This window comes from Oryx dammah, unplaced genomic scaffold, assembly GCF_014754425.2.
Source record: "Oryx dammah isolate SB20612 unplaced genomic scaffold, SCBI_Odam_1.1 HiC_scaffold_6, whole genome shotgun sequence".
Classification (NCBI taxonomy): Eukaryota; Metazoa; Chordata; class Mammalia; order Artiodactyla; family Bovidae; genus Oryx; species Oryx dammah.
The window spans coordinates 18,904,332-18,931,751 of NW_024070190.1; the positions used below are offsets into that span (position 1 = coordinate 18,904,332).

General features: G+C 56.3%; 1 protein-coding gene across 9 annotated transcripts in view; it reads right to left on the reverse strand.

Moving 5' to 3' along the window:
- Positions 1-27,420, reverse strand: part of LDB3 (LIM domain binding 3) — a 60,073-nt gene that overhangs the window by 26,885 nt on the left and 5,768 nt on the right. For 3 of the 9 annotated variants that reach the window (XM_040242169.1, XM_040242165.1, XM_040242166.1), the window contains exons 3-7: positions 22,706-22,857; positions 22,153-22,228; positions 19,774-20,141; positions 9,888-10,057; positions 9,223-9,259 (exon numbers count right to left, since the gene is read on the reverse strand). In XM_040242169.1, the coding sequence (XP_040098103.1) occupies positions 9,223-9,259; positions 9,888-10,057; positions 19,774-20,141; positions 22,153-22,228; positions 22,706-22,857 (803 nt within the window). Of the gene's footprint in view, positions 1-2,596; positions 3,386-9,222; positions 9,260-9,887; positions 10,058-12,626; positions 12,642-14,773; positions 14,978-16,019; positions 16,043-19,773; positions 20,142-22,152; positions 22,229-22,705; positions 22,858-27,420 lie in introns of those variants that run through there. The other 6 variants (XM_040242170.1, XM_040242167.1, XM_040242171.1 and 3 more) reach the window with 4 other exon arrangements.

Genomic DNA, 27,420 nt, shown 5'->3' on the forward strand with positions numbered 1-27,420 from the left:
GTGCCAACCCCGTGCCCTGCTCTGTTGAAGCAGCCTTTGGTTGTTGCTCCTATTGGCGACGGTCGCGGTGCTGGGCCAGGAGGGCTCTGGGGTCACCGGGCTCAGGCTGGAACTATTGGCACTGCATGCTGTGGGCATGCCGTGACTGATGGTGCTGAGCAGTGTTTACCTTTACTGGGGTGATGATGCTATTTGTATTAGCTAAAAGAATGGAATATGAACATCTCTGTTGCTTCAGTGATGATAGAATGCCAGTCACGCGGTTGGTCTTGAAGCTATTCATGCTGCCACCCACCCAGTTAGCATTCCACCTTGCAACCTGATGGCAGTTGCTCAGGGCGGCCCTGATCACGTCACTTTGCAGCAGTGTTGCCGCACTGTGTGACTCCAGGAGCCCTGTGACCTGCGGTCTATGCAGTGACCGCCCTCCAGAGCTGCTCAGCACACAGCAACCCCCACAGGCTGTGGTGTGAATGATGCCCTGCAACCTTCCCTAGTTCCACACTGCTTTTGGAACGGAGTCAAAATCCAGAGCCTGGCATCCCAGCTCCGGACCACCGCTGACCATAACATCCTCTGCCTGTCTTCCGTCCCAGTCAAAATAATTAACGCAGGGTTCTGGGACATTCCTTCTCATCAGCATCTCTGTTTCCTCTGCTTAGAATACCATGCGCAGCCTTCCGTGACTGTGCATGCCCCACTCCTGTCTGTTCCCAAAGATCAAACACACAGACCTCTTCTTCCAGGAGGCCTCCCTGGATACTCCAGATGGAAAAGCAATCCCTGTCTCTGGACCTCACACAATCAGCCTTTCATCTCTGTGAGTCACAACCACATCAGCCATTTCGGATTCCTTGGGCACCCACAGTGGCCAGGAACCCAGTGCCTCGACTGATGCCCATGGACATGGAATGCTGAATAAGGACACGCTCCTGTTTGCCTCAGAGTGCTTCACACAGACCCCTGGCCTGGGGCCACCCAAAGTGCTGCCTGCAGTGGTCTGGGGTCACTGGGGAGACACCAGGTGGGCTGGAAAGCAAATAGCCTTCCAGGACTTCAGTTAGGTGGGTCCGAGAGGGTTCCATCTGATAGGCTGGGGTGATAGGGACAGGGGACTGGGGGGCCCCCACTCTGATGGGTTAGCTCAGATCCTCTGCTAGTCTTAGGACACCCACTACCGCAGCCTCCATCTGCCTGGCAGCCCTCAACCCCCAGCCTACCCCTGGTCTTGGAAGTCCTCAATAAAAGGTCAGCTAAATATGAGCATGCCCGAGGATGCCTAAATGCAGGCAAAAGTGCACCTCTCCCCACTTCCCCTTTTGACCTCTGGCCAGCCTGCCTTGCCTGGTCCCTGCCTTGACCCTGGGGTCAGACTGCTAAGGCAGGATGAGATGGGAGGTCAAGTTTGAACAAGAGGGTGTGTGTGTGTGGGGAGGACACTTTGGGGAACATCTCAGGGTGGTAGGCGGGACAGAACACGCTCCCTGACCAGCCCTTCTAGATGGGGCTGCCAAGGTCCCTGGAGGCAGAAAGGAAGCCTGTGCCCGGGCAGTGGGAGTGGGAGCAAGGCTCTGGCCCAGTCTAGTCCCAGGGGTGGCGGGGAGTCCTGAAGGATGGGCCGCAACACCTGCCATTACTTGTCGAGTGTTGATGACCTCATGTTCTCAGCTTGGGGTTCCCTCCGTCAGGGATGAGGCTAATGAGTAGGCAGGTGAGTAGGGAGGACATGGGCCCGCCAGACTGGCCCTTCCTACATGCTCAGGACTAGGACAGGCCCTAGGTGTGTGGAAGCCAGGAATGAGAACCTTCCTTGCCCTCTTGCCACGTGAGCAAGCCTCCACCAGGCACACCTTCCAGCTCCGCCCTCCTGAGCCATGGCCTGCTGATGAGGGAGCCCTGCAGTCTCCCTGTGAGCCACTCCTTAGTCCAGCTGTGTCCGCCTCAGCCACTTCTCTCCCTCCTGGCCAGGGCTGAGCATGCGCAGCGCCTTCCTGGAACCAGGGTTTGTGGTGCGCTTTCCAATGGGGAAGGAGGGCTGGCTCAGCCTGCCGGCTGTGGCTGGCGTGGGAGGGGAGGCAGGGAGCATTCACACACACTACCCAAAGGAGGCGAAGGCTGCCCTCTAGCCCACAGAACAGCTGCTCACCCACTGTCCTCTCTGCCTGCTCTCTGGAGCCCTGGGCAGGGCCAGAGGGACAGGGAAACAGTGGTTTGCATTGGAAGGACTGATGTTGAAGCAACTCCAATACTTTGGCCCCCTGATGTGAAGAGCTGACTCATTAGAAAAGACCCTGATGCTGGGAAAGATTGAGGGCAGGAGGAGAAGGGGACAACAGAGGATGAGATGGTTGGATGGCATCACCGACTCAATGGACATGAGTTTGAGCGAACTCTGGGAGATGGTGAAGGACAGGGAACCCTGGCATGCTGCAGTCCATGGGGTTGCAAGAGTCGGACACCACTGAGCAACTGAACAACAGATCCCAGCCCTAGTGGGCACTGCCCCTGCCCCTCTCCTACAGGCACCTGTCCTCTCCTCATCTCAGACCTGCCCCCTTGGGTGATACGCACACAGGTACAGCAGGACTGGGGCAGGTTTGGTTCATTTCAAATCCTCTTTATTTCGGAATAAGCATGCTTATATGTACAGGAGAGAGAGCTAGGGAGCCAGCCCACACAGCACAGAGAGGGGAACGTGCGCTCCAGGCTCGCCACGGCCAGGAGGGGCCTCTCCCTCGTCTACCCTGGGGCCTCCTCTTCCTCTGCAGGGAGCCCTGTCCTGGGCTGCCTGGCTCCAGAGGGCACGAGGGAGTAAGTGGGGCCGGGGAGCTGGCTTCTTCTCAGGACCCTGATCTATGGGCTGCTCATTCCAGGATGGCACTAGGCCGGGCTGCTTCTCCCGGGAGCTGGGGCTGGTGGGGGAATGGACCAGTGGCAGTGGCAGTCTGTTTCCTTTGGTTTGGGGATGTCCTATCAGCAAACCCCATCGCGTCCTCTCTGATCTACACGAAGGCCCTGCGCAGGGGAGCAGAGGCTTGGGCTATTTGGGGGGTGGCGAGGGTTGCAGTAAAGGGCAGGGGTAGAGTGGGTGCAGTGCTGCGTGGGGCTGGGCCTGGGCCGTCAGCGCTGGGCTGGGCAGAGAGCACAGCTGCTGCGGGTGATTAGCGAAGGTGCCCCCCAGCACAGCTATACATTCTCAAGCATCACCGTGGGGCTCACATGCCAGATCTGTGGGGGGGGGGGAGGGAGGAGTCAGGCCTGCAGGGAATGGGGGTTCCAGACAGCCTCTTAGCTTTTAACATTAAGAATTTGGGCCGAAAGGCCATGGTGCCAGTTGCGTAATTTGGCAAAACGTGGGCTGTTACGTTCCGTTTCAAACCTTTCCCTGTGGCACAGAGAGAAACAGAGAGACAGAGAGAGAGAAAGCAAGAAAGAAGGGGTTAGGGGACGTATCTGCCATCACCCTGGCTGACAGCTGGGGCAGAGGGCATGGGAGGGAGGGTTCAGCTTGGAGAGGCTTTGCCACCCATGGGGTAACTTCCAGGTGGTTAGGCCTGGTTTGGGACAAGACCAGAGTTACGAGGACCAGGATGGATGGACTACTGTCCCTGACTTGAGTGAGCCATGGAGAAGGGGCCTGGCTAGCGGACCTGAGAGCAGGCAGGGCACTGGGGTGGGTGGGGGTCTCCAGGCTCTCCCTGGCCCGTGTGGTTAGGGCTGGGCAGGGCTGCTTTGGCTGTGGGCTCTCGGGACTGAGCACCATAGGCAAGCGCTGCGTGGCCTCTGTTCCCTAGCTGGGCATCAAGAAGGAGGAACGCCTGTCCCCACGACGAGGCTGGGTGAGCAGACCTGCCAACTCCCTGTGCTGCCCCAGTCTCTGCCAACCGTTCTCTGTCCCCAGAGAGAAGCCTCCAAACACCACTAACTACCCCGCCCACCTAGGCCTGAGCACAGCCAGGCACATGCGTGCACATGTATACTCACAAGGCTGCTGGCACACATATACTGGGGGCCAAGACTTCCCGCCACTTCCTGCCAGCAAGGCCTCTGGGGCTCAGCCCACAGCCCTCTTAGCTGAGGACATAGGACAAAGCAGGCAAGGAAGAGCCAGAAATATAGATACGGAGGGGAGATTGTGCCTGGGAAAGGCCAAAATCCTAGACTTCCAGACCAGAGGGACCGCTAACATCTTCCAGAATAGAGGTGCAAGTTGGTGGCCCAGGGGCCTCATCTAGCCACAAACACAGTGTGTTCAACCTGGACAGTGTTGAAAATTCATTTAAAAAATTAACTGCTATATCCAGATCATAGAATACTACCCGGCAATAAAAAGATATGAATGAACCACTGGTATACTCCACAACTTGGATGAGTTCCCAGAGAACTAGGAGGACTGAAAAAGCCCATTCCATAAGGCCTCGAGCTGTATGATTCCATTTACATAACGTCCTTGAAATGACAAAATTATACAAACAGAGAACAGAACACATTAGTGGTTGCCACAGGTTAAGGACAGGGTGTGCGCAACAGGGAGGTTGAGAGTGGTCTGAAAAAACAAGACAGGGGCATCTGAGGATGAGGGAAGTATTCTGCGTTGGAGGGTATAGGTGTCAACACCCTGGTGGGGTTCTAGATTTGCAAGATGCTGCCACTGTGGGTAAAGGCTACGTAGGCTGTCTCGGTATCATTTCTTATAACCACATGCCAATCAAAATTTTAACAAATGAATTGCATATAAAAATCAGAAAGATTGGCTTTAGGTCTTTAAAAGTCAAAGGATGGGGTGATGCTGGACTTACATTTCTGCATGATAACAATCCTGTGTCCCCATATGTACCTCTGGCCACCTCCCCACACCTGTATTACCTGGCAGACTCCCCCTCGACACCTTAAGGCCTGCAAGTGGGTCCCTGTGTAAAGGTCCTGTTTGACAAGAGGGGTCCCCTGCTCATATATTTGAAAACCCCTGGTCCAGACTTTCCTAACACCACAAAGAAGCCAAGGCACAGATACATCACATGAATAGCCTATAGTCACACGGAAACTCAGAGGCAGGACCATGATCTAAGTGCCAGGCATCCCTTGCTATTGCCTACCCAAGGGCGGGGAGAAGGGGGTGAAGATGGTACAAGCCTAGACCCTGTGATGGGGCCCGCACAGCCCTGCCTGCTGACAGCGCCATGGGCGGCAACTATCGACCAGCACTCAGAGCCCCCCCGGGACACAGTGGCAGCCAGTTCGTCCAGCCAGGCCCGAGCCTTTATCATCAGCACTGAGTGACACGGTCCAGGACGGTCCTAGAGAGTTGGCAAGGCTTGTGAGTCTGCTCTGCTTGGAGCTGTTGGGAAATTCACAGCCAGCCAAGAGAGGAGCAAGAAGATGGAGGAGGAGAAGAAAGGGGAAGAGACTGCAGAGTGGGTGAGGGCAAAAGGGAAAGCGGTCCCGGGAAACCCTTGAGGGCTGCTCAGGTGACCCCCAGGGGAACTGTTCACTAAAATCAACTTTCTCCTTAACACAGGAAGGCCACGAAGGGATGCAGAGTTCTCTACTGAGGCGAGCGTTAGGTGAACACAGAGACTGAACTTGTAGACAGCTGCGTAGAGCCAGGCGCTGGGTCAGGGGGTGGGACCTGAGCTCTAACTGCGGCACTGCAGGATGGTTGTGTCCATGCGGTGGGATCCAGATGCCTGGCAGATTCAAGCCCTGCCTAGGACGAAACTACGCTTGCCTGCACTCCCACCCATCAACCTGCTGAGCCATCTAGGCGCTGGAATGCGTTCCTGAGGTCAGATGGAAGGTGTGGTGACCTTTCTGGGATTATAGGCTCTGCTACTTCAGATGAAGGCTGGGGGCCACAATACTACCTGTACCCACGTGGAAACTCGCAGGAGGCTGCTGTTTAAGCCCACTTGACACTTTGCTAAGGCGATGGATCTTTCCTGGGAGAGGAACCATGTCCACAGCTGACACTCAGACTGCTCTGTGGTTGCCCTACTTCCCCTGTAAAGACAGAGTCCCTGGAGATTAGGCCCTGGAGCCTTGGAAGAAAGCTCAAGTTCAAGTTCAAATTGTTAGTCGTGTCTGACTTTTTGTGATCCCACAGACTGTAGTCCACCAGGCTCCTCTCTCCATGGAATTCGCCAGGCAAGGGAAGACCCGGGTTTGATTCCCTGGGTCAGGAAGATCCCTTGGGGAAGGGAATGGCTACCCACTCCAGTTTCTTGCCTGGAGAATTCCATGGACAGAGGAACCTGGCGGGCTACAGTCCATGCGGTCGCAGAGTCAGACATGACTGAGCGTGGGTTTCCATTTCTTCCTCCAGGGGATATTCCCAACCCAGAGACTGAATCCAGGTCTCCCACATTGCAGGCAGATTCTTTACTGTCTGAGCCACCAGGGAAGCCCTACTTGCTACAAGATACCAAAGACATTGCCTCAGTGCCTGGAGCCAGGGCTGGAGAGGAGAGGAGGGGAGGGCGGAGTAGGGTGGGGCTCTGAGCTGCCCTGGGACTTGGTGGGGGCTGTCCCAAAGGTGGCGAAGGGACAGGTGAGGGGCAAATGTGCAGGTCCTCTGACATGCAGATTATACCTGTCCAGGAGGCCACCCAGTGCCCTGCCTGGTCCAGAACAACTGGCATCCCTGCCAGCTTTCCCAGCACACAGCAACAGAAAGGAAAAAGCATCCCAGCAGACATACAAGCCTAAATAGGCTGCCACGGTGCCCAGGTTGCTGGGCCCCAGATTTAGCAAACTCAGGCCATGCTGGAATGAGCTCCCTGGAAGCAAGGTGCAATGCAGCCTTCCTGGGGAGTGCAGCCTTTGTGAGAGACTCTCAGGTCCCCCACTGTGAGTCAGGCTCAACTGGGAGGGGGAAGGACAGAGGCTGTGTCTGCCCTCAGCCAACACGATGCGTCAGCAAGGTCGGGGGGTACAGATTCCAACTTGGGAGGAGGGACGGATGCAAGTGGGGTTCAGTCCCCCAAGGGAGCAAGATCCCTGACCAGCTTGGACTCAGGGTAGGGGTAAGTGTGTTCCCTACTGCTCAGATGGCCTCTTGGTTGAGCGTGGGGCCCCAGCTGGGACCAGTGGCCAAAGTCAGTACTTTGGGCATTAATCACAAACAGAATTGAACCACAGTACCTGTTGTACCCCCATCTCTTACTCCCCGGGCCAGAAGCTGCTTGGCATTCAGCAAAATAAAAAAGCCTACTTTCCTCCTTTGCCCGTGGGGAGAAGGGGCATTTGGTGGGGTGGCTGTAAGGACAACCTTCCAGAAATTAAAGTCAGGAAAAGGGAGAAGGGCAGGAGGCTTAAGCTCCTCCAGTCCCCGACAGAGGCTTCCTGGGGGCCTCAGAGCCTGCATTGCAGGGTCCAAGACCCAGAGGGAGGGGCTGACAGCAGTGCAGAGCTGTTGCGGGGCGGGGGTGGGGGGGGGGGGGGTGAGGGTGGGGGGGGGTGGGGGAGTGCAGCTTTCTTAGGGTGGGTCAAGGTCCTTGCCTGAGGGAGGAAGCAGGAATCTCTCTTCCAGATTTCCATACAAGGCTGAGGGAGAGACTCTAAGACCTGCAGCAGAGTTCTTAAGACACCCTGCCTTCTCAAGGGATCTGAATGGAGTTTGTGGGCAGTTAGACCCCAGGGTTGGGAAAGGGCCTGGTGGGGAAAGACAACCAGGCCGAACAGGCCCCAAGAGATGCTTCTGAAAGGAGGGGAGGGGGAGGCCCACACCGGACCACCGTGAATACTGCCTTTTGTGTTCTCACTCAATGACTTCGCAGAGCCTACAAGTATTCCAGGGAGAACACGTGAGACAAAGGTTCTCTATCCATACTAAATATGCAGAACTCCACCTTCTAAATGGAGTCTGTTCCTGAGATGCAAGCGAGAGTGACTGACCCCAGAAACATAAAGTGACCAGAAGCACTGAGGAGGGGTGACGGGGGGCTGGAAAGGCAGGGCAGGCCCCTCCTGGCTTCTTGATGGAAGGGACCTGGAGATTTTTGAGCAATTTGCGGTGTGTGCTGTGAAGCCCCTCCATCAGATCTTCGGTAAAGACCACACTGCTCACTGGAGTAGCTCTGAGTGGCACTCAGAAGAGGAGGTGGGACCAACAGAGGATGACACAGGAGCAGAGGAGCCCCGGGCAGAGAGAGCCGACAGCTTAGTTACGCCTCGAATAGCTCGATACTACCTTTTGTGCTAAATCAAACACCATCTCATTTCAGGCTCTTTACAGACACACTGCAGGCACCGACAGGTTAAGAACCATCACTGGAACCGCATGCCATTGTTAGCAGGCCGGGGAGGACCACACTTTAGGCTCAGACGCCCCAGCCAAAGAGTGGGAGCAACTTCAATTGGCAGAAACAGAGGTTCAAAAAGAAAATCCACATCAACTCGAGCTGACCCCAGAGTCCCACTCTCCACGTGGTCCCGTGGCCACTACACGCTGGTTAGCAAAGATAGAAAGCTTGGCCCAGAGTGGAAAGGCACCTCTGAGCCCCAGCCCCTCACATGGAGGCCACCACGGGACGTGCCGGCCCAAGGCAGACTCTCCCAGGAAGGACATGCAGACAGCACATTTGCTTCTGGAAGTGTAAGCACAGTCACACTGGGCCCCATGCCTGCCCATGGAAGGCCCTAGTGGGTTCCAGTGGGTTCCAGGGCAGTGTGCCCACCTCATGCCCAGGGCTTTGCTTCCTTGCAGCAGCTGTGGTGCTGTGAGCAGTCTGTGGAACTGATACCTCAACGTGGGTCTGGACAAGTGAGTCCAAAGGCCAGGTGCCCCAGCCCAGCATAGCCCTTCGCGTGCCAGCTAGCTTCCCAGTGCCTACCCTTCAGACTCACAGGGGACAGGCCCTGAGATGAGTGGGCAGGCCAGGCAGCCAGCCCGGTGCCTCATAGAAAGAGATGCCCTCATTCTCAACAGCCCAGCAAAGGCCAAAGCAGCCCTGCCCCTTGCCCAGGGAGAGAGCCGGGAGAGCCCAGCATCCTTGCTCGTGCAGCCTGGGCCAGGGGGATAGAGACTCAGCTCCAGGCACCCACCTCACTGACCTGGGACACACACACCCTAAGCCAGCATCTGCTGGAGCCCCTCAGGGGCTGGGAGTTTTCAGATGCATTAACTTGAGGTGTTGCTTCTGTGAGTTGTGTGAGCTGGGGGCTGCCCTGGGAGGGATGGGGTTAGGAGGGGCAAGGCCACAGAGCCTGAGTCCAGGCACTTACCTTGACCTTCGCAAAGCTTCTTCATCAGGGTCTTGCACTGTGGGTAGGAAGTTGCAGGTCAGGAGGAATCGCGTGGCACATCAGGAACAAAAGCTACTGGAGCTCGTGGGCAGAGCCCCCACCCACGATGGGACAGTTATCGCCCCTACCTGTGCCCTCTGGGAGAAAAAGGCTGCGTGCTGGGCAGAGGGCAAGGAGGGGAAAGGGGGCCTTGGAAGAAGTGGTGCAGCTGGGAGAGAGTGGCCAGAGGTGTGGCCTGTAAGGTGCTCTTTTTTAAAAAATATTATTTATTTACGTATTTGGCCGTGGCAGGTCTTAGTTATAGCACGCAAGATCTAGTGTCCTGCCCAGGGGTCAAACCTGGGTCCCCTGCATTGGAAGAGTGGAGTCCCAGCCGCTGGACCACCAGGGAAGTTCCGCTAGGCCCTCTTAAACCGATGCAGGCACTGCTGGAGTCAGGGAGCCGAGCAGAAGGCTGATGTCAACGTGCCTGCCCCAGGGGCCCAGAAAGGGCGCAAGAGGCCACTATCTATCAAGGCCAGCTCATCTTCCAGGACAGGGGCCTTGACTCCTTGGCTTCTGTGGGACAATGGCGTAGGGCCCCGGACCCTCGTGGCCCTTCAAAGTCACCCCTTCCTGCCCCACCCCTGACAGCCCTCCCTTACTGTATTCTGTTCCAGTCATCTGGGCCAGGATGCGGAAGGAGCGAGACTGTAGGTTGGAGGAGCGGCGAGCCCACTCGTCAGCCTCATCTTCCGGCTTGTTCTGGTTCTTAATCACAGCCTGATACACGGGAGAGGCACTGTCCACGGTGAGGTCTTTGATAGGAAGGCTCCTGCAATGCGGAGAGAGGCCGTGGGCGAGGGCAGGGCTGGATCCTGCTCCTGGCCCCGACACCTTCCCCACGTCACATTCCCCTGGCGCCCCCACAACACCCCCCACGCCTGTTGGCAGCCCCCCCTACTTGTCTGAGCCCACCGTTGCCTTTCCCCACTGCCATCTGAGAGCCTGCAACAAGGGCTTGGCCTGGATCCTCAGTGCTCAGGGAGGTCACAGTGAGTCAGCGAATTCCACTCATGGAGGGCCAGGAGGCTCAGACCCTCCTGTCAACACCCACCCCACCCTCCAGTCTATCTCCAGATACAGGTCTGAAGATATCCGCCCCCCTCGGGAGCCGGATCTCCTTGAAGGAAAGCAGAGGCAGAAGAGGGCTTCTGGAAGTAATTTTGACCTCGCTAAGCAGTTCCTGAGTTTGGGGCTGGGTGAGGACAGGCTAGCTGGGGACTCGGAGGCTTCCTCAAGGTCAGTCCCTTGGCCTCCTCAAAGCTTGGGATCCACACTGGGAGCCACCACTGTCGTGACTTCTCTGGAAGAGGACTGTGGGCTCCTGCTCAGCAGAAATAAGCGAGCTCGGTGAGGATGTGGTTGGAAAAACAAGACAACTGGGCCCCAGAGGCCCAGCATCACCCAGGGATAGTGGGGTTTCTCGTTCAAGGGAGCTGGAGTGGAGCTGTGGGGAGGGTCACCAGTCCTCTGCCCCAGGGGAGCCCAGCCTTTTGAGGGGGACCTGGTGACCTTCTCTGAGACCCCTAAAGTCTGGCATATGGTAGGTGCTCAAAACTTAGTTGAATGAACAAATCCTTGATCAGAACCAGAAGGAACTCTAGAGCCCCTTGAGTACAAGGTCTATCAGCCCAGATCAGACTGCAGGGCAAGATGCATTAAAAGCTTTGCGGATGACCACTCACCCAACCAGAGAGGGCTGGGGGATCCAGGCTGCCCAGTCCACTCTCTCAGGAGTCAGGGTGGGTTCAGGAGAAGCTCAGAATAACAGCAGCCTGTTTCCCCAGCCTGTGGCCCAGTAGCCTAGCTCTCTCCGCTTACTGATGCTGAAACTAGGTCCAGAGAGGCCAGCTGACTAATTCCAGGTTATGTCATGTCGGGACCCCCATGGAGTTAGAACCAAGGCTTCCCAGCCCCCAGCTCAGCCTTCTTTCCATCAGACCCTCTGCAGCAACAGGCTCAGGAAGGCCACTTCTGCCCGCTGAGGATCTGCACACCCCAGATGCTCCCTACCTGGAGACACGGCCCGGCCCAGACACACCCCCTGTCTAGGCACACACTGCCTGCTGCCGTGGCTGCGTTGACCTCTCCCCCCAACCCCCGAGTGCTGGCTAGCTGCAAAGACGACTCCCCCAGTGCTTCCGTCGTCTACCCTCTCTACAAGGAGCTGGACAGAAGAAATGGCCTAGTCTCTCGGGAATGGTCCCCTGTGTCAGCTCAGAGTGGGCTACATGAGCAGAGGAGGAGAAAGATGACAGAAGGTAACTGACCAAGGCGGGCTACAGCTACCCTACTTTCCTGAAGGCTTTGCCCTGGCCCAGAGAGCTACAGGTCCTGGCAGCCTGTGGTTGAGATCAGATAGGGAAACCAGCAGATCCCTAGGGGGTCCCAGCCAGGGAGGAGACTGGAAGCAGAGGAGAGGCTGGGATCTCACTGGGGAGGTCATCTCTAGCACAGGGAGGAGTCTCAAGGGGACCTGAATCAGCGGGAAGGCTTTTGCTGCTATTTCCCTGGAATGTTCCCTTGAGGGAACATATTTCCTTCTTCCTTCCATGGCTCCAAGGGCTCAAGAATGAGAGCCCCAGAAGTGGGTCCCTTAGGAGTCCCACTGTCGGCTTCCCTTCCAAGACTTCTGGTGCTGCCACAACAGACACTGGGAACCAGACGAAGGAACTGCTGTGCCTTTCGAGAGTCTGGGGCCCAGACACAATATGTGCAGAGAGGGGACAGAACAGGCCCTACAGTTCTAGGACCCCGGGTCGGAGGCCACTGTCTGGAGCCACTCCCAGCGTGAATTTCTTACCACCCAAAACCCTCCACAGTCACTACAACACCAAGGTCACCTGTGGGCATTCACTCCACTGTGCACTGCCCCCAAGCCTGACTCAGGTTTCACCTCCTATGGGTGGTCCTGGCAGGGGCTGGCCCCTTCAGATCCCTCTTTCATGAGGATTCTGGGGAGTGGCCTCCAAGAGGCCCCCTCATCACCCTCTCCCTGAGTAATGGCCTGATGTGGATTCTGATGTTCAGGTCTATACCGTCCCAGTGCAGACCAGAAAGGCTGGGGGGAGCCCCCACAAAGCACAGCAAGAAGAACATGAGCCCTAGCCAGGGTGGTGTCATCGCTCTGATTTCTGTGTCTGTAGTGATGTTATTTGGGGAAAACCCCCAAAGGCAAGCACTTGCCTGTAGAGGCCGCAGGGCACGTCATTTACCTGTGAGGTGGGTGTGAGGAAGAATGTGGACGGAGCCACGGTCCTCAGGCACATCCCACCAAACCCATACACCATCCCGCAACCAGACAGACGGACGACGGAACAAATACTGTGGGGTCTACTTACGCCAGTGGTGATGCCCTGCCAAGCAGAGGAAAGCCCAGCAGTGAGTGCGTGTCCATCATGGGAGGGCGGGGGGCGGCGCATACACAAGGGAGCAGGGTTAGGGTCAGAAATGAGTTATGGGAGCGGGTGGATAGAGGAGGAAGAGAGAGAGACAAAAAGAAAACTGTCAGTGAGGAAGGAATCATGGAAATTAACAGCAGAAACGGAACACCTTATGGCAGACAGGGGCACCACGGCAGCATCAACCCAGGAGGGCTGAGTTAGAAGGAAAAGGGAGCGTGTCGCTTCCCAGGCTCGCAAGGGAAAGGAAAAGGATGGGAGGGAAGGTGGTAGGAAGGAGAAGCCTAGATTAGATCAATGGTGCATCATGTTAAAAAAAAAAATTACATCATGGCCATCCTAGAGGTAAAACCAAATGAGAGCAGTGTTTTCCCAAGGTGCAGAAAACACAAAATCAGTGAGCAGCAGTTCTTCACTCATCTTCCACTGTGCTTCCCTTTGGCGAATATTACCATATTAAAGATCACACTGAGGACGCACAGGGCAAGCAAATATTAACAGGAAATCCCTGTTCACTCTTTGGCTTAATCAGTCAGACTTGTTTTCCGGGGCACCCATGAGCTAATGGTTGCATTTTTAAACTTCCATGATCATATTTTCTGCTTTGAAAGATGGGGTTAGATAAGTCAGCACTACCCAGAGAGTTCCACAAAGAACAAAAGCCCTGAGCCCGTGGGGTGTGAGATTCACTGCTCCAGGGAAGGCAATGGCAACCCACTCTAGTACTCTTGCCTGGAAAATCCCATGGACGGAGGAGCCTGGTGGGCTGCCGTCTATGGAGTCGCACAGAGTCGGACACGACTGAAGCGACTTAGCAGCAGCAGCAGCAGCAGCAGCAGCTCCAGGGAAAGCAACCTCCGCCCCCTGGTGGCCCAAAGGAAGTACTGCGTGCCTGAGAGCACCAGGCTCCCTTGCATCAGGAGAGCCAGGAAGACCACACCATTTTCCATCCATTGGCTTCTGGAGGCTGCACCTTAAACCTGCACACACGTCATGGCCACGAGGACTGGGCTCTGCACAGGCCAAACACTACCGGAGTTATCCGGGACTTCATAATGCCTCTATCCCTCTTACAACATCTGGTTTTCCTAGCTTTGGGAAAAAAAAGTGCAATCATTTTAAGATTTCTTGCCTTGAGCTGTTGCAGATCTTGACTCAGGGATAACATGTTACCCAAAGAGATAATCAGTTTTGAAAGTCAACACTAATGGTGTTCCCAAGTAGAATCCAGTATGGGTTCTGTGTATGTATGTGTAAGGAAGAAAGGAACAGAGAGAAAAAAAGAGTGAGAGAGAGAGAGACAGAGACAGAGAGAGGCAGAGAGAGGCAAACACAGAGAGAAATGCAGAGAAGAAAGAGACTGAGATAAAAGAGACAGAAAGACGGAGAAAGACGGAGTGAGGTCCCCATTAACCTTTGCACTATTACCAGTTTCATCCACAAATGATTTTTAGCCAACTCTTTCCCTACTCAGCCCTCAAGTTCCTCAACCACTGCTAACAAGCAAATCCAGGAACCAAGGATGTCCTAAGTCCCACCAACCTGAGCCTGGGCTTCCCTGGGGCAAACCGGAGGAGGCAGGTGCTGGGTGCTCCCCAGGCTCTGGCAGGGCTGACCGCCAGCAGCACGGTGGGTGACTGGTCTGGAGGCCCCTTCCCAAACAAGAAACCCAGTCATGTATTTGAGAAGAAAGCGGCGACTTCCCCTCAAAGAATGGCTTAGCTGTGCGAACCAGGGGTATCCAGAATGTGACCCCCGGTTAACAAGATTCCAGAAGTCTCCTTCTAAACCAGCCCCTCCGGGAGCCTGGGAAAATGCAGAGGCTGTGTGAGGCACTTGGAGGAACCAGCGCGTGCTGTGTTTCTCCACCCTTCTCCTAAAGTTGACCGTGAAACTGACTCTGAAGAGAGAACACCATGTTCTGTCTGAAAGGCCCGGTCAAGGCTGGCTGTCTTCCAAGGGCTGTGCCCTGGGAAGCCCCAGGCGGCAGAGGAAGATGGTCCCGATGGCGCCCAGCGGCCGGGGGCCCTCCGCGGTGATGGAGCGGTGGAGTCGGCGAGCGCCCGCGGAGGAGGGGAGGCGCTTACCCGCTGAAGTCACTGCCCTGGGCCTGCGCCTGCCCGGCGATGGCGTCCATGATGGCGTCCTGGGAATACATGCTGATGGGCGTGTTGTACTGCGCGTGGATGATGGTGGCCTTGCCGCCCAGCCCCTTCACCTCGATGGGCTTGTGGGTCGACAGGGCCGAGTCCTTCAGGGCGCTGGGGTTGAAGCGTTCCTGGTAGTCGGCGCTGGGGGAGTTCAGGGGGAGGGGAGCGAGGGAGAGAGGTGCAAGGAGAGAAGGGCGACAGGTGGTGTTACCCCGGTGAAGGTGAAGGCTGGTGGTGGAGGATGTGGAGAGAGATCCCCCTAAGCCTGATCCTAGGAAGGCTAGCCGAGTTCCTCAGATCCATTTGCCCTGGCTGGGTCTGGTCAGGAAGATCCTCACCCTCCCCAGAGCCCTTTGCAGAAGGGGTTTCTTGCCCGTCTGCACTTTCCCAGATCACTGGAGGCCCCCACTAAGCCTGAGCTGGGGGGGGCATGGAAAGATCTCTCACCACACCCCCAGGGAAACAGACTGCAGAGGGTGGGGGTGGGGATTGGGATTAGGGGACAAGAGCTGGGTCACGAGTCAAAGGCAGCGGCAGCCGAAGCAGAGTCCGGAACGCCCCAAAGGCAAAAACCAGCCCCACTGGGCACCCAGGGGGATTCTGAGCTTGGATCCTCCACGAAGGGGCTCGTCCTGGGTCCCCTGGGCTCTGCTCCTTCAGACTCTTCGGGACGTGTGCTTCTTCCTCGGAGCAGGGCTTGGGTGCTCAGGGCCCCCAGGGCCAACTTGCTGGGCAGCCCACCAGCTTCTACCCATCAAGACTTTTCCCTTCAAAACGTTAAGCACGCTCTGCAGACAAGGACAAGGTCAAGCACAGCCCTTCTGAGGGATCCGGCCAGGCTGGAAATGTCTTCAGGCTCACCTGGAACCAGCATCAGTACACACTCCACCCAGCAGCCCACCAGAGCCAACCTGCCTTCTTAAGCAGCTGCAGCAACTAATTGGGAACACAATGGCCCCAGGCATCCGGCGGAGCCCCAGCACCCCTCCCCAACGCCTCCACTTCATCCTCGCAGCTTCGGACACATGCAGCCTCACTCAGGGACACGAACGCACCCTCACTCACGCATGCACATACATGTACACATGCTGACCCAGGCACACGCTGTTGAGACCCCCAGACACGCGGGCGCATGCTGGGATAGGCAGGCAAGCGCACACACGTGCTTTCCTTTGATACTAACTTGGCTGGAGAGTTGGCTACCACCTGGGGAGGAGAGAAAGAGCAAAGAAGACAGGACTATCAGAGTGAGGCTCCTGCCAGAGGGTTTGAGCATAAGGACGCAGGGATGGGCCTCACACTGGCCATTGTGGAGGCGGAGTCAGCCCAGACAGGCACTAGGTGAAGAGAGCGCACAGAGAGGAGTGGGCAAAGCTCAGAGTCTGGATCAGAGCCTTTCAGTTTGGGTCAGAGATGCCAACTGCAGCGTGGGTCCACAGTACCTAAAGCTTTGCCTAGGAGAAGGGTTGCTTTGGTCCATCTCCACGGGCGCTCATTTACCATATGCATGAATCTCCCACATACAGCCTGGCTCGAGACCTGGAGAGGAAGCCGAAGATGGAGACAGGACCAGCTCTGGCTGCTACAGGAATGGCCAAGGTCCCAGGTGGCTCCTGGCCAGCCACGCACAGCCGCTCTAGACTGGTCCTTGTTGAATGAGAGGCGGCTCTGGGAGTGCTGGTCCGTGAGCAAGAGCTGCCGTGGTGCTCGGGTGTGCACAGTGGGGTTCCTCGCAGCCCTGGGAACGTGTTCTCCTTCCCAGAGGAGGGGCAGGCAGCTCTGGACCCACCTCCTGGCCACAGTAGTAAGGGGTCTGTGTGGTTTCCAGTAACCACCCATGAAAGCCTGTGGATGGGCAGTGGTGCAGGACGGAGGAGTGGGGTAGCCTGGGAGAAGTGTGGGCCCTGGCGTTTTGCAGGAAGGCCCCCATCCAAGACAGCCCAGCTTGGACACTACAAGCAGGACCCCACCCTCACTCTTATCTAAGAGCCAGCCTCCTGGAGCATCTCTCCTTGAAAGAGGCCTTGCCTGCCTTATGTTTCTTTAGATGCAAATTCCTTGCAGTGAGAGACGCTGGTCAGAAATCTGAGGGGAGAAGAATGCAGAAAGTGGTGTCCCTGCCCCCACACTCTGCCACCACTCTGGACTCTGGCTGCGAGAGCCTGGGCTTCCGTTGGCCTGGGCTGGCCTGGTCCTCTCTTGGCCGGGATCCTGGGGATCCAGACCAAAGTCAGGGAGATCCCCCAGTCCCAGGCTCAACCCTGTCTCAGAGCTGATAAAATTCCCTCTGATCTCCCAGGCTCAAAATAGCTGCTGGTGGAGCTCTATTAGGAAAGGGCCAGCACAGATCCCCCATTCCTTCTCCATTTTTGGCCAGTACTGACAGCTGCAGGGTCAGCTCTTGTCCTGACCAGCCCAGTGTCCCCTGTAGAGGGCAGTGTTGGCCTCAGGGGAGGCTTCTGCCCTTCCCAGCCCATGTAGCCAGTTCCCTGTTTAGCCCCGCTGCTTAACTTTCGCCTGAGAACCTGAAGGCTGGGATCCTCGCAGCAGACATAACTCAGAGAGGAGTACCCAGGTCTTGGGAGAATGAGCCAAAGCTATAAGGCCGCCCTGGGGAGGGGGGCCCTTGCATCCACTGGCCTGAGGGACACTGCTCTTCAGTACCAGCCCCAGAGATGAGGAGGCGGAGGGGCTGCAGGCCCCACTGTCCTTGCAGCCACTCTCTTCCTCTCCATTCCTCCTAAGGGGATACAAGTTGCCAAGGAATCACCTTGCAAGTTGCCCAGAGAGTAAGAGAAGGAGCTTCCTTGTGGAGCCAGACAGGATAGAATTCAGATCCTGACCTTTCCTCTTCCCTGTGCTTTGACTCTGAACAAGTTACTTACCTGTCTTAGCCTCCGTCTCCTTATTCATAAAGCTGAGAGGGTGGTGCCCACCGCAGAATGAACAGAATCCTGAATGTAAAACCCTCAGCATGGGTTAAGAATGCAGTGAAAAGACATAGGGCTTAGCATTTGCCAACCCTGTCTCCCGTGAGCAGTTAGACACAGCAACAAGTGTTGGCCTCAGCCCTCGGCTACCCCTGGTCAGAGGCTCCAACCTTCCTGCTGGGGCTGTAGCATTGGCTTTTGCTTTAAATGAGGCATGCACCACACTCCCTCTCTAGCCCATTTTTTCTTCAGAGAAACTCTTGTGCCCTGCTGCTCTGAGTGTCAAGCAATAATGTGACGGTTGTCGGGTTCTGAGAAGCCATCGCACCAATATGAGGGCACCTCTGGGGTCACGAGAAGCAGGAGTGGGGCAGGCAGGCAGGTTCTATCTCCATGCGGGGAGAATTCAGACCGACCTGAGTGCCAGTCCTGTCTGCCACTCAATAGCCGAGTGACCTTGGGCAAATGACTTGCCCTCTCTGGGCTTCTACTTCCCAGTTATCAAATGAGGGAATGATGCCCACCTCTGAAGTCGCTGAGAGAGTTGTGTTAGACAAAGCATGTGGACTGTTAATCAGCCCCCAACCTCCATGGATGGTTCAGTGAGCGGAGACCTTACCATCACTGCAGGTGGGCAGTGGAGGTTTAGATCCACCAGAGCCTGACCTCCCTGCTGGGGGGCTAGTCCCAAAGAGGGCCAGGAAGACCTACCAGCCTTCTCAAAGCAGGAGAAGGGCACCGCTTCTACTTGTCTTTCCCTCAACCTCCTAGCAGAAGCCCCTTACTAGAAAAGGCCTGGGGTTCGAAGGCTTTGCCACCTTGGTCCGGGGAAGCCAGGATCCAAGTGCTCAAACTATTGATCGCCCAGCTTCACTCGGAAGCCCAGAAAGAGCTCGGGGCTCTGGGGAAGCTGGAGATCCCCAGAGAAGGAGCAAGCGGGTGGAGTACAGGTACCGTCTACAGCAAGGTCAGAGGAAGGGTGTGGGCTTGGATCAAACTGACCCAGATTGCCATGCTGACTCATCAGTGTACCTGCTGCGTGACTCCAGGCAGTGATGCCAGGTAGCATGTAGAGAGTGTGCACGGCACATGTATTGTCTCCTTTGGTCCTCCCCATAGTCTAGGGGTATGAACAGGCCCATGGACGAGCCCTGAACCCCGAACCACTGGGCCATATGCCTCGACTCGGCCTGCTCTGCCTCCCGCCCAGAGATGATGACACCAACTGCATGGGGCCACGGGAGAAATTATAATGAGATAACAAATGTGCCGGGCTAGGCAGCTAATGCATGCTCTGCTTGGCAGCTCCCTTCCCTCAACCTCTCCACAGTGCTCACTCAGCTCTAGGTTTTTATAATTCCTGTGCTCCAAGAGTCCCATCAGCTAGACCTTGGGGGCCAGGGGGTGGCATGCTGCTCTCCTGCATGGCTCCTTTCTCCTCAGAGTCCTGCTCCCTTGCTTCCCCACCCTAGTCAGAGTTGTTCCTGACAAACACTCCCCTCACCCCACTGCCCACTCTCTTTGTACCCAGCTCAGGTGCTCCTCCTCCAGGCTGCCTTCCCAGACCACTACCAGACCTAGAAAACGTGCCCTCCTAACCCCCAGGGCTCCCAGAGGGGTGGGATCAGTGCATCCCCTGGCCCCAGAGTTCTTGGAGGTATTAGGACAGGATTTGTCCTGTCATGGTGGGTGACCTGATGTCAAAGTTTGGGGAGTCCGAGGCTTTTGCATTCAGGCCCAGCTCAGCTGCTTAGTAGTTGGACAGCTGGACCCTAACCTTCTCTGAGCCTCAGTTTCCCTCTCTGCAAAATCTGACACACACGGTGGCTTGTGTCAAGTAATGAGGGCAAGCGTCAATAGGCTGACTGCTTTCAGGTGCTGCCCCTGGGGCTTGGAGCTGGCCGCAGTGGGACCAGTCCCCCACTCTAACCTGATCAGGCCTCTGTGAGCACTGAGGACCCAGGTGGGCCCTGACCGCCAGCGGAGAGCTGTGTGCCCGTTACCTACCCTCCTAGGAGTCCAGCGCCTGAGGCCTTCCCTCGGCGGCTCATCAGATACATCTGAGCCGTCTCCCTCAGGGTCTCTGCCGAGTACAGGCCAATGGGGTTGTTATACTGCCTTGGCTGGCTGGAGCCCAGCGGGGCTTTCGGGCTGAGTGAGTCCAGGGCCCCCTCCAGGCTGATCTTGGCCCTGGGGCTGCCCCGGGGTGGGCCGGGGTCAGAGGCCACCGTGTGTGAGGAGAAGACGGAGGTCTGAGAGAAGGAAGAGCTAAAGGTCTGCCCGAGCTCCGGGGTGCCTGGGGTGCCCGGGCCGGCCCTCGCCTCGGGGTGGGGGCTGGGTGCTGCCAGGCTGCTGTTCGTGTCCAGAGCAGGGTCCTGGCCCAGGGCAGCGCCATGCAGGGGAGAGAGAAAAGAGCAGTTAGAGGCCACGGCCGCCCCAGTGCTTCCGCGTGGACCTGAAATAGAGGGGTTAGTGCCAGCGCCCAGCCCACCACCTGAGCCTGCAGCCCTGCACTGAGTTCGGATGGGGAGACGGCCCGGACACCTGGAAAAGAAGAGTTTTCTCAAAAAAAAGGCGGGGCGAGGCACTGGCTCCTTGCCCTGATGCTATCATCAAACTAGACTAAATGCAAAGCCCACAGAGAAAGCTAGGCCAAGCCAGCCTGCCTGTGGGACTTGAAGTAAGGGGGGTGTGGTCTCAGGGAACTCGGGGGAGACCCCTCTATCCTACATCTGTTCCCCTTCCCCTGTAGGAGGACACTGGTGAGCGCAGCCCTGCCTCCTGCTCTGCTGCAATGCTGCACGTGGCCAGTGGGCCGAGCCTCCTGGGCTGGGGGTGAACAGGCAGGGCAGACGTGCAGCGGGAAACTGCAGGAGGAGCGGGGCCGACATCTGGTTCCCTCGGTCTGCCTCTGCAGCTTCTCCCGAGAAGCACTCTGCCCACTTCCTCAATCTGTCGCCCGCCCCAGACCCCCATTATCCTCTTCTTGCCTCTTCTCCCCACCCCGCCCATCGCCCACTCTGCCCCTGTGGACTGACAGGGTCAGTATGAGGTCATTCAGGGGGGTGGGTGGAGAGTGGCGGGAGTGGGTGGTCCCGTAGGCCTGGTGGGCTGGGCCTCCTGTGCTCTCAGTCCCTCAGGATTGAGCTGCTTAGAGGGAGCCAGGAAGGGGCCTGGGGCGGGCGGGTGAGGTGTGCCTGCTGCTGTGCCTGCCTCTGGACCTCACCAGCACTTCTGAGTGGAGTACGTGCGTGTGTGCCAAGTAGCTTCAGTCATGTCCGACTCTGTGACCCCATGGAATGTAGCCCAGCAGGCTCCTCTGTCCGTGGGATTCTCCAGGCCAGAATACTGGAGTGGGCTGCCAGCTCCTTCTGCAGGGGATCTTCCCGACCCACGGATCAAACCCGCATCTCTTATCTCCTACAGGAGACAAGGCAGGCGGGCTCTGCGCCTCTGGCGCCACCCGGGAAGCCCTTGAGTGCAGTGCACGCTTAGCTGCTCAGTCATGTCCAGCTCTTTGTGACCCTGTGGACTGCAGCCTGCCAGGCACCCCTGGCTACAAAAGTAGCTCACAGTGAAAGTGGTTCAGCTGTCTCTGACTCTTTGTGACTCCATGGACCTTACAGTCCATAGAATTCTCCAGGCCAGAATACTAGAGTGGGTAGCCTTTCCTTTCTCCAGGGGATCTTTCCAATCCAGGGATCAAACCCAGATTTCCTGCATGGCAGGCGGATTCTTTACCGGCTGAGCCACAAGGAAAGCCCAAGAATACTGGAGTGGGTAACCTGTCCCTTCTGGGGTCTTCCTGATCCAGTAATCAAACTGGGGTCTCCTGCACTGCAGGCAGATTCTTTACCAACTGAGCTATGAAGGAAGCCAAGGGGCAGGCAACTGGGAGGAGAAAGGAAAATTGGAGGGAGAGTGCCTGTGACTGAGGAGAAACCCTGAGGGGTGGTAGACCACCCACGGCTGAGAGCTTTTCCCGGAGTGACTGACTCAAACTGGGGCCTTGGCGTTCATGCCAGAGTCAGCCCCCTGCTAGTGCCCTCAGGAGCATGAGGGTCAGAGCCTCCTGGACACTTGTCCCTACCTGACCTGTCTCTTCCCTGAAAACACTGTGGACTAAGTCGATTTCCCATCAGCCCAACCGTGAGGCCCAGATATTGGCTAAGCACCCAGGTGGAGACCCCTACATTGTCACGAAATCAGCATTTCATCCAAGCTCGAACGCATCTCTCCAGGGGCCTGCCCCAGCTCTGCCCCTGGCACCTCTGACTCCACCACCCTGCCTGAGTGGGACGAACAGAAGTTCAGGTAGGCAGGCTAGGGCTGCACTCCAGGAACCATGGCTGAAGGTGGAGCCTGCCACCCATAGTCAGCACCTACCTTCTGGTGGGGGATCACTGGCAGAGGAGACTGGATCGGGGGCGCTGCCGTGGAGATGGGAATGGGACGCTTCGACCTGGAAAAGCCAGAAATAGGAGCAGGTGAAGACAGTTGTTCTCGGGGCCCAGACACCCACCTGGGCAGGGTTGGCGAGGGGAGAAGATCTGAAACCCAGGCAAACGGGGCATCCCCTGGGCCTGACCAGCAGGGAGAAGTCACCTCTCTTGGGTACTTAGCAGCCATGGACCTCTGCTAGGTCCCAGGGAGGCTGCCTGTGCACAGAGAAAGCAGGAAGACCCTGGCCTCCAGGCCCAGCTGCCCACACCCTGGCAGCGCCGTGCCCTACCCTATCTGAGCTCCTCTGCAAAGTGAGGCACAGACGTGGAGGTGCTTGATGCCTTGGGCCTGTCCTCACTCTGGCCCAGGGGCTGTCCTCACTTCGCGGTGCAGTCTGGTAGCACAAGGTTTGGCCCATGCTGGACAGCTCCTCTCCCCAGGATGCCTGGTGCCCATGCCCAGCCTCTGCCCCCGCCTCTGGAAAGCGCCCACCTACTTCTGCAGGGTGAGACTCAGGTTGTAGCTGGCAGACTTGATCTTGTTCTGGGCCTCCAGATGGGTCATGGTGTCTGTGTTGACGCCGTCAATGGCCACCACGAGGTCACCCTGGCTGAGCTGGGACTGGGCGGCCTTGCTGCCTGGTGTGATCTGAGAGGATAGCAAACAGAGGGTAAGCAAAGGGTGACCTGGGGATGGGACAGTCCTCAGAGAAGAACCACCAGGGATCATTCAGGAGAGGCTGGCCATTTTGTCTTTTATCCACTGTAGCCACCAAGCCTGCTTCCTCTTCTTGCTGCAAAACTGACGTATTTCTTGGTGCTTTGTATCTGAGTGTGGTCAAGAGACTAGCTCTGGCTAGTGGAATGTAGTTTAAAGCAATGCACCTCACTTCCAGGCCTGCCCCTAGCAATCGTCTTGCCATCCTCCATTCTCCCTGCTTGTCAGCTGACTGGATATAAAGGACCCAGAGGAGATCAGTCAAGCCACTAACTGAAAGGGACCTGGATCCTGGAGTCACTGCTTGGAGGAAAGATGACTAAGGAGCACTGAATTGGATGTTGCATGAATGAGAAATAAACTTTTGCAAGAGAGCTGGGGGTTTTTTGTTACACCAATTAGCCTACTATAGCATCTGCATCCTGAAAACCCATGGCATACTTCCTGGCTCCAGAACTCAAATGCTGCCAGGCCAGCAGGCAGGCCAAATGCAACCTCACAATAGCATCCTAGTGTAAGTGCCTAGCGCTCTACCATGACAGGTGTACAGAGAGGGCTGGCAGAGTGTCAACCTGCCTGGGGGAGCAAGGTCAGCTAGGACATGGAGCTCAGTGCTCTGCGGTTGGCTTCATATTTCCCAGAGGTACAGATGTGGAGGCCAGTTCCCAAATCTTGCACTCTGGTGACATTACAGAATATTAGAGTCTGGGGGCCCCACTCCAGTGTGATCATGCAGAATGCCATGGGTACACCATCCCATGAACATCACATGTAATGTCAGGAAGGTTGCACTCCCAGAGACATTACTCGTGATGCTGAAATGGCTGAGACTTTACTCCCAATGATATCACACATCATGCCAAATTCTGCATGTCCAGCCCCCCAGTAATACCACCCTGAATGTCACAATGGCCTCCCCTACAGTAACATCACATGAAATGTGAAAGTCTGGAGGGCCTGGTGACATCACCTAAAATAGTTTTGTGGCCAGCCCCTAGTGACATTATATACAGTGTCATGAAGCTTCACTTCTAAAAGTGTCTCATGGGATGTCATGGAGACTCTGACTCCACCCCCTGCTGACATCACATAGAATGACTTTGTAACGTGACCCCCATGACATCATCAGGAAGCCCCCTGTGACATCACATGGGGTGCCAGGCAGGCCTTGCCTCTGGTGACACCATAGGAAAGAGGAGACCCTGGGAGTCACTCCCTCCCAATGAGCTGTGCCTGGAGGGTGTCCCTTGGCTCTTCTTCTCCGACATGCCCACCAGCCAGGCCTCCTGGCTCCTCTGGGCACATTCCAGTCACCTTTCTGGCTATATCCCAAGGACAAGGCTGGCTTCTAACATTGGCAGAAGCCATTATCTGGCCAAGGCTTGGGGACCATCCTGGAAGGAGCCCTAAGAGGGCCTGGGGACTGTCCCTGGATACCAGGCCTCATGGAACTCTGGCCAGATTCTGGACTTCAGACATGGATGGAAACCTCGGCTAAGTCCCTATGAGGGGCCCTCAGCCCATTCCTAGATGGTCTAGGGTAGGCCAGGGACCATGTGTGCTAACCCAGGGATTATAGCAATTCTAGGCGAGTTCTTGCTAATTGCCATTGTCTTGCCATTTCAGACACAAGAACTGTGGTACCTTCTTAAACACTGGCCACCTTGTGCCCAGAGCAACCTCCCCACCACTCCCAGAGTCTGCTGAGATGAGGCAAGGACAACAGAAGAACAAATGCCTTCATTGTCAGGAAGCCACGTTATCCAGTTGCCAAGTCCCACCTGCTCTCCAGGCTCCCATAGGGGTGTCTTGAACCACTTGGACCGTCTCAAAACACATGTTGCCTTTAGTCCCAAATTAATGGCCATGCAGAGCCTCTCCTAGTGACAGGAGTTTATTATTTCCTTTGATTGAAATGGCTGCTGCTGCTAAGTCACTTCAGTCGTGTCCGACTCTGTGCGAACCCACAGAAGGCAGCTCACCAGGCTCCCCCATCCCTGGGATTCTCCAGGCAAGAACACTGGAGTGGGTTGCCATTTCCTTCTCCAATGCAGGAAAGTGAAAAGTGAAAGTGAAGTTGCTCAGTTGTGCCCAACTCCTAGCGACCCCATGGACTGCAGCCTACCAGGCTCCTCCATCCATGGGATTTTCCAAGCAAGAGTACTGGAATGGGTTGCCATTGCCTTCTCTGTTAAATGATTGAACAAAGGGTAAAAAGAGATAACAAAGAAAAGCAAAACACTTTCTAGACTGAGAGAGGACTCCTGAGGGCAAGCTGAGTTGCCCAGCCAGGCCTGTCTTGCAAGAAAGTTACCTTCCCCTATACCTTCTAGCTTCGCGTTCAGACCTCTGCTCTTCCTGGCATTTTATTATAGACACCTTTGAACGCAGACGGACTTCCCTGGTGGCTCAGACGGTAAAGCATCTGCCTGCAATGCGGGAGACCTGGGTTCGATCCCTGGGTCAGGAAGATCCCCTGTAAAAGGAAATGGCAACCCACTCCAATACTCTTGCCTGGAAAATCCGATGGATGGAGGAGCCTGGTAGGCTACTGTCCATGGTGTCTCAGAGTCGGATACGACTGAGCAACTTCACTTTCTTCACTTTGAACACAGAAAGGCGGAACTAATTCTACGGTGAAAAGTCAAATGCCCACCGCTGCGGTTCTACTGTAGCATTTCACTCAACCTGCTGGTCATGTGTCCATCCCTCTCAGCATCCATCAGTCCATGTCATATTTGACTCACTTCAGAGGCAGTAGCAGCCACCAGCATGCTCCTGTTCAGGGTAGACTGCAGTGTCTCTGCTGCCTCAGTGGACTGCTCACAGGGCTCCCCCACAGCAGGACACCCCTGTGCTGAGGTTCCCGAGCCAGGGCTCCCCCAGATGCTTCTGTGAAGCTACAGAGAGAGGGGCCATCATCCTGCAACAGGGAGTTCCCAGGCAGGGTAGGCACAGACCCCAGAGGAGAGGGCCGCATGCCTACAGAAGTGATGCCTGCCAGGCAGGACCAGATCTGTGTCCAGGAGATCATGGACAAGTGTGAACAAGGACACCAGAATGACATCCAAGAGATGCTGGGGCCAGATCAGCTGGAACAAACCGCGGCCATCTGGAATGCCCTCCCTTCCAAGATGCCTTGAGGACATCTTTCTCCCTCAAGCCTGGGTCACCAACACAATACCTTCCCAAAGGGCTCCCACCTTGCCCTTGCCTGGCTCCCCCTCGTCCTCAGGAAATGGACTGAAGTGATTCCCAGGGACGAGCCCAGCCTCCCCTGGACCTGGTCAAGAGCCAAACTCCCTGCAGAGAGCCGCCTAGCTGGCTCCAGCCGGCCCCTGGCGCCTCTCTCTCTGCACCTGTGTCTGCTCATCAGGGCTCAGTTGGCCTGACCTTTGGCTGCCCTGAGCACGGTTCAAGACCCCCTTGGGCTGGCGGGTGGAGGATACTATAATCCTCTTTTAGGAAGGTGCTCTGCTTGTTCTGCCCAGGTCTCCTTAGAGAAGAAGGCAGTATGGAGACAGGGACCCTGAGGAAGTTGTCCCTCAGCTCTGCCCAGGGAGCATCCTGCCCAACAGAAAGGCAAGGCCACCCTTGAACCATCGCACAGAACCTAAGTCGTATGGAGAGTACAGTCCAGGCACGAGGTACCCATGTATCTCTTGTCTGACTCCATAACCCCCTCCCTCTACTTGCCTTGTCCCAGAAAAGACCCAAAGCTGCTAAATCCTTGAAGGATATAGTTTTTTTCTTTAAAGTTTTTCTAGCCCCTTTGGAGAATTTGAAAAGTTCTTTGTAATGATTATTTCATCCTCATTTTACTTTTCAACTTCTCCAGTCACCAGCCAGCTTTCAGTGGGGAACCCAGCCACAGGCAGAGCTCCAGGATGAGGGTTCTGTCTCAGAAGCCTCTAGGATAGGCGCTAGGTGTTTAGAGGCCAAGATTGCCACCTAGCCCACAGGAGTGTTTCCTCCTTGCTGGGCCATAGTTTAGGGCATCCCAGAGTGAGCACAGAGACAGCTGGTGCCAGGGAGCAACTGTGGTGCCCGTGACCTTCGGGTGCCTGGGGGAAGCAGCAGAGCAAAGAGCATGGACTTTGGTCTGAGCCAGACCTGAGGTTGCAGCACCCAACTCCATGCCCTCTGTGTAAAGACAGCAACGATTCTGTTCTCCCAGAATTCTGGTGAGGATTTCATCATTAAATGGGATATTATACAAGGACAGTGCAGAGCTGAGAAAGTTTCAGGGAAGCTCCTAAAGGAGGAGATGCGGGTGCTGCCCCCGGCCCCTTGCCCTGGGGTGTGCAGGAGTGGGAGTCTGGGAGGCTGCAGCCTCCGGCTCCACAGGAAACAAGATCTGGAGCTGGCAGAAGGTGGTGTGTGAGGGCCCAGCCCTGATCAGTTCTGAGCCAGCCTTCTATCCTTAGAAGGGCCTGAGCACGGAGCTGGAGGAGAGAGAAGTCCTGAGAGAGAAGTCCTCTCCAGGGCCCCAGG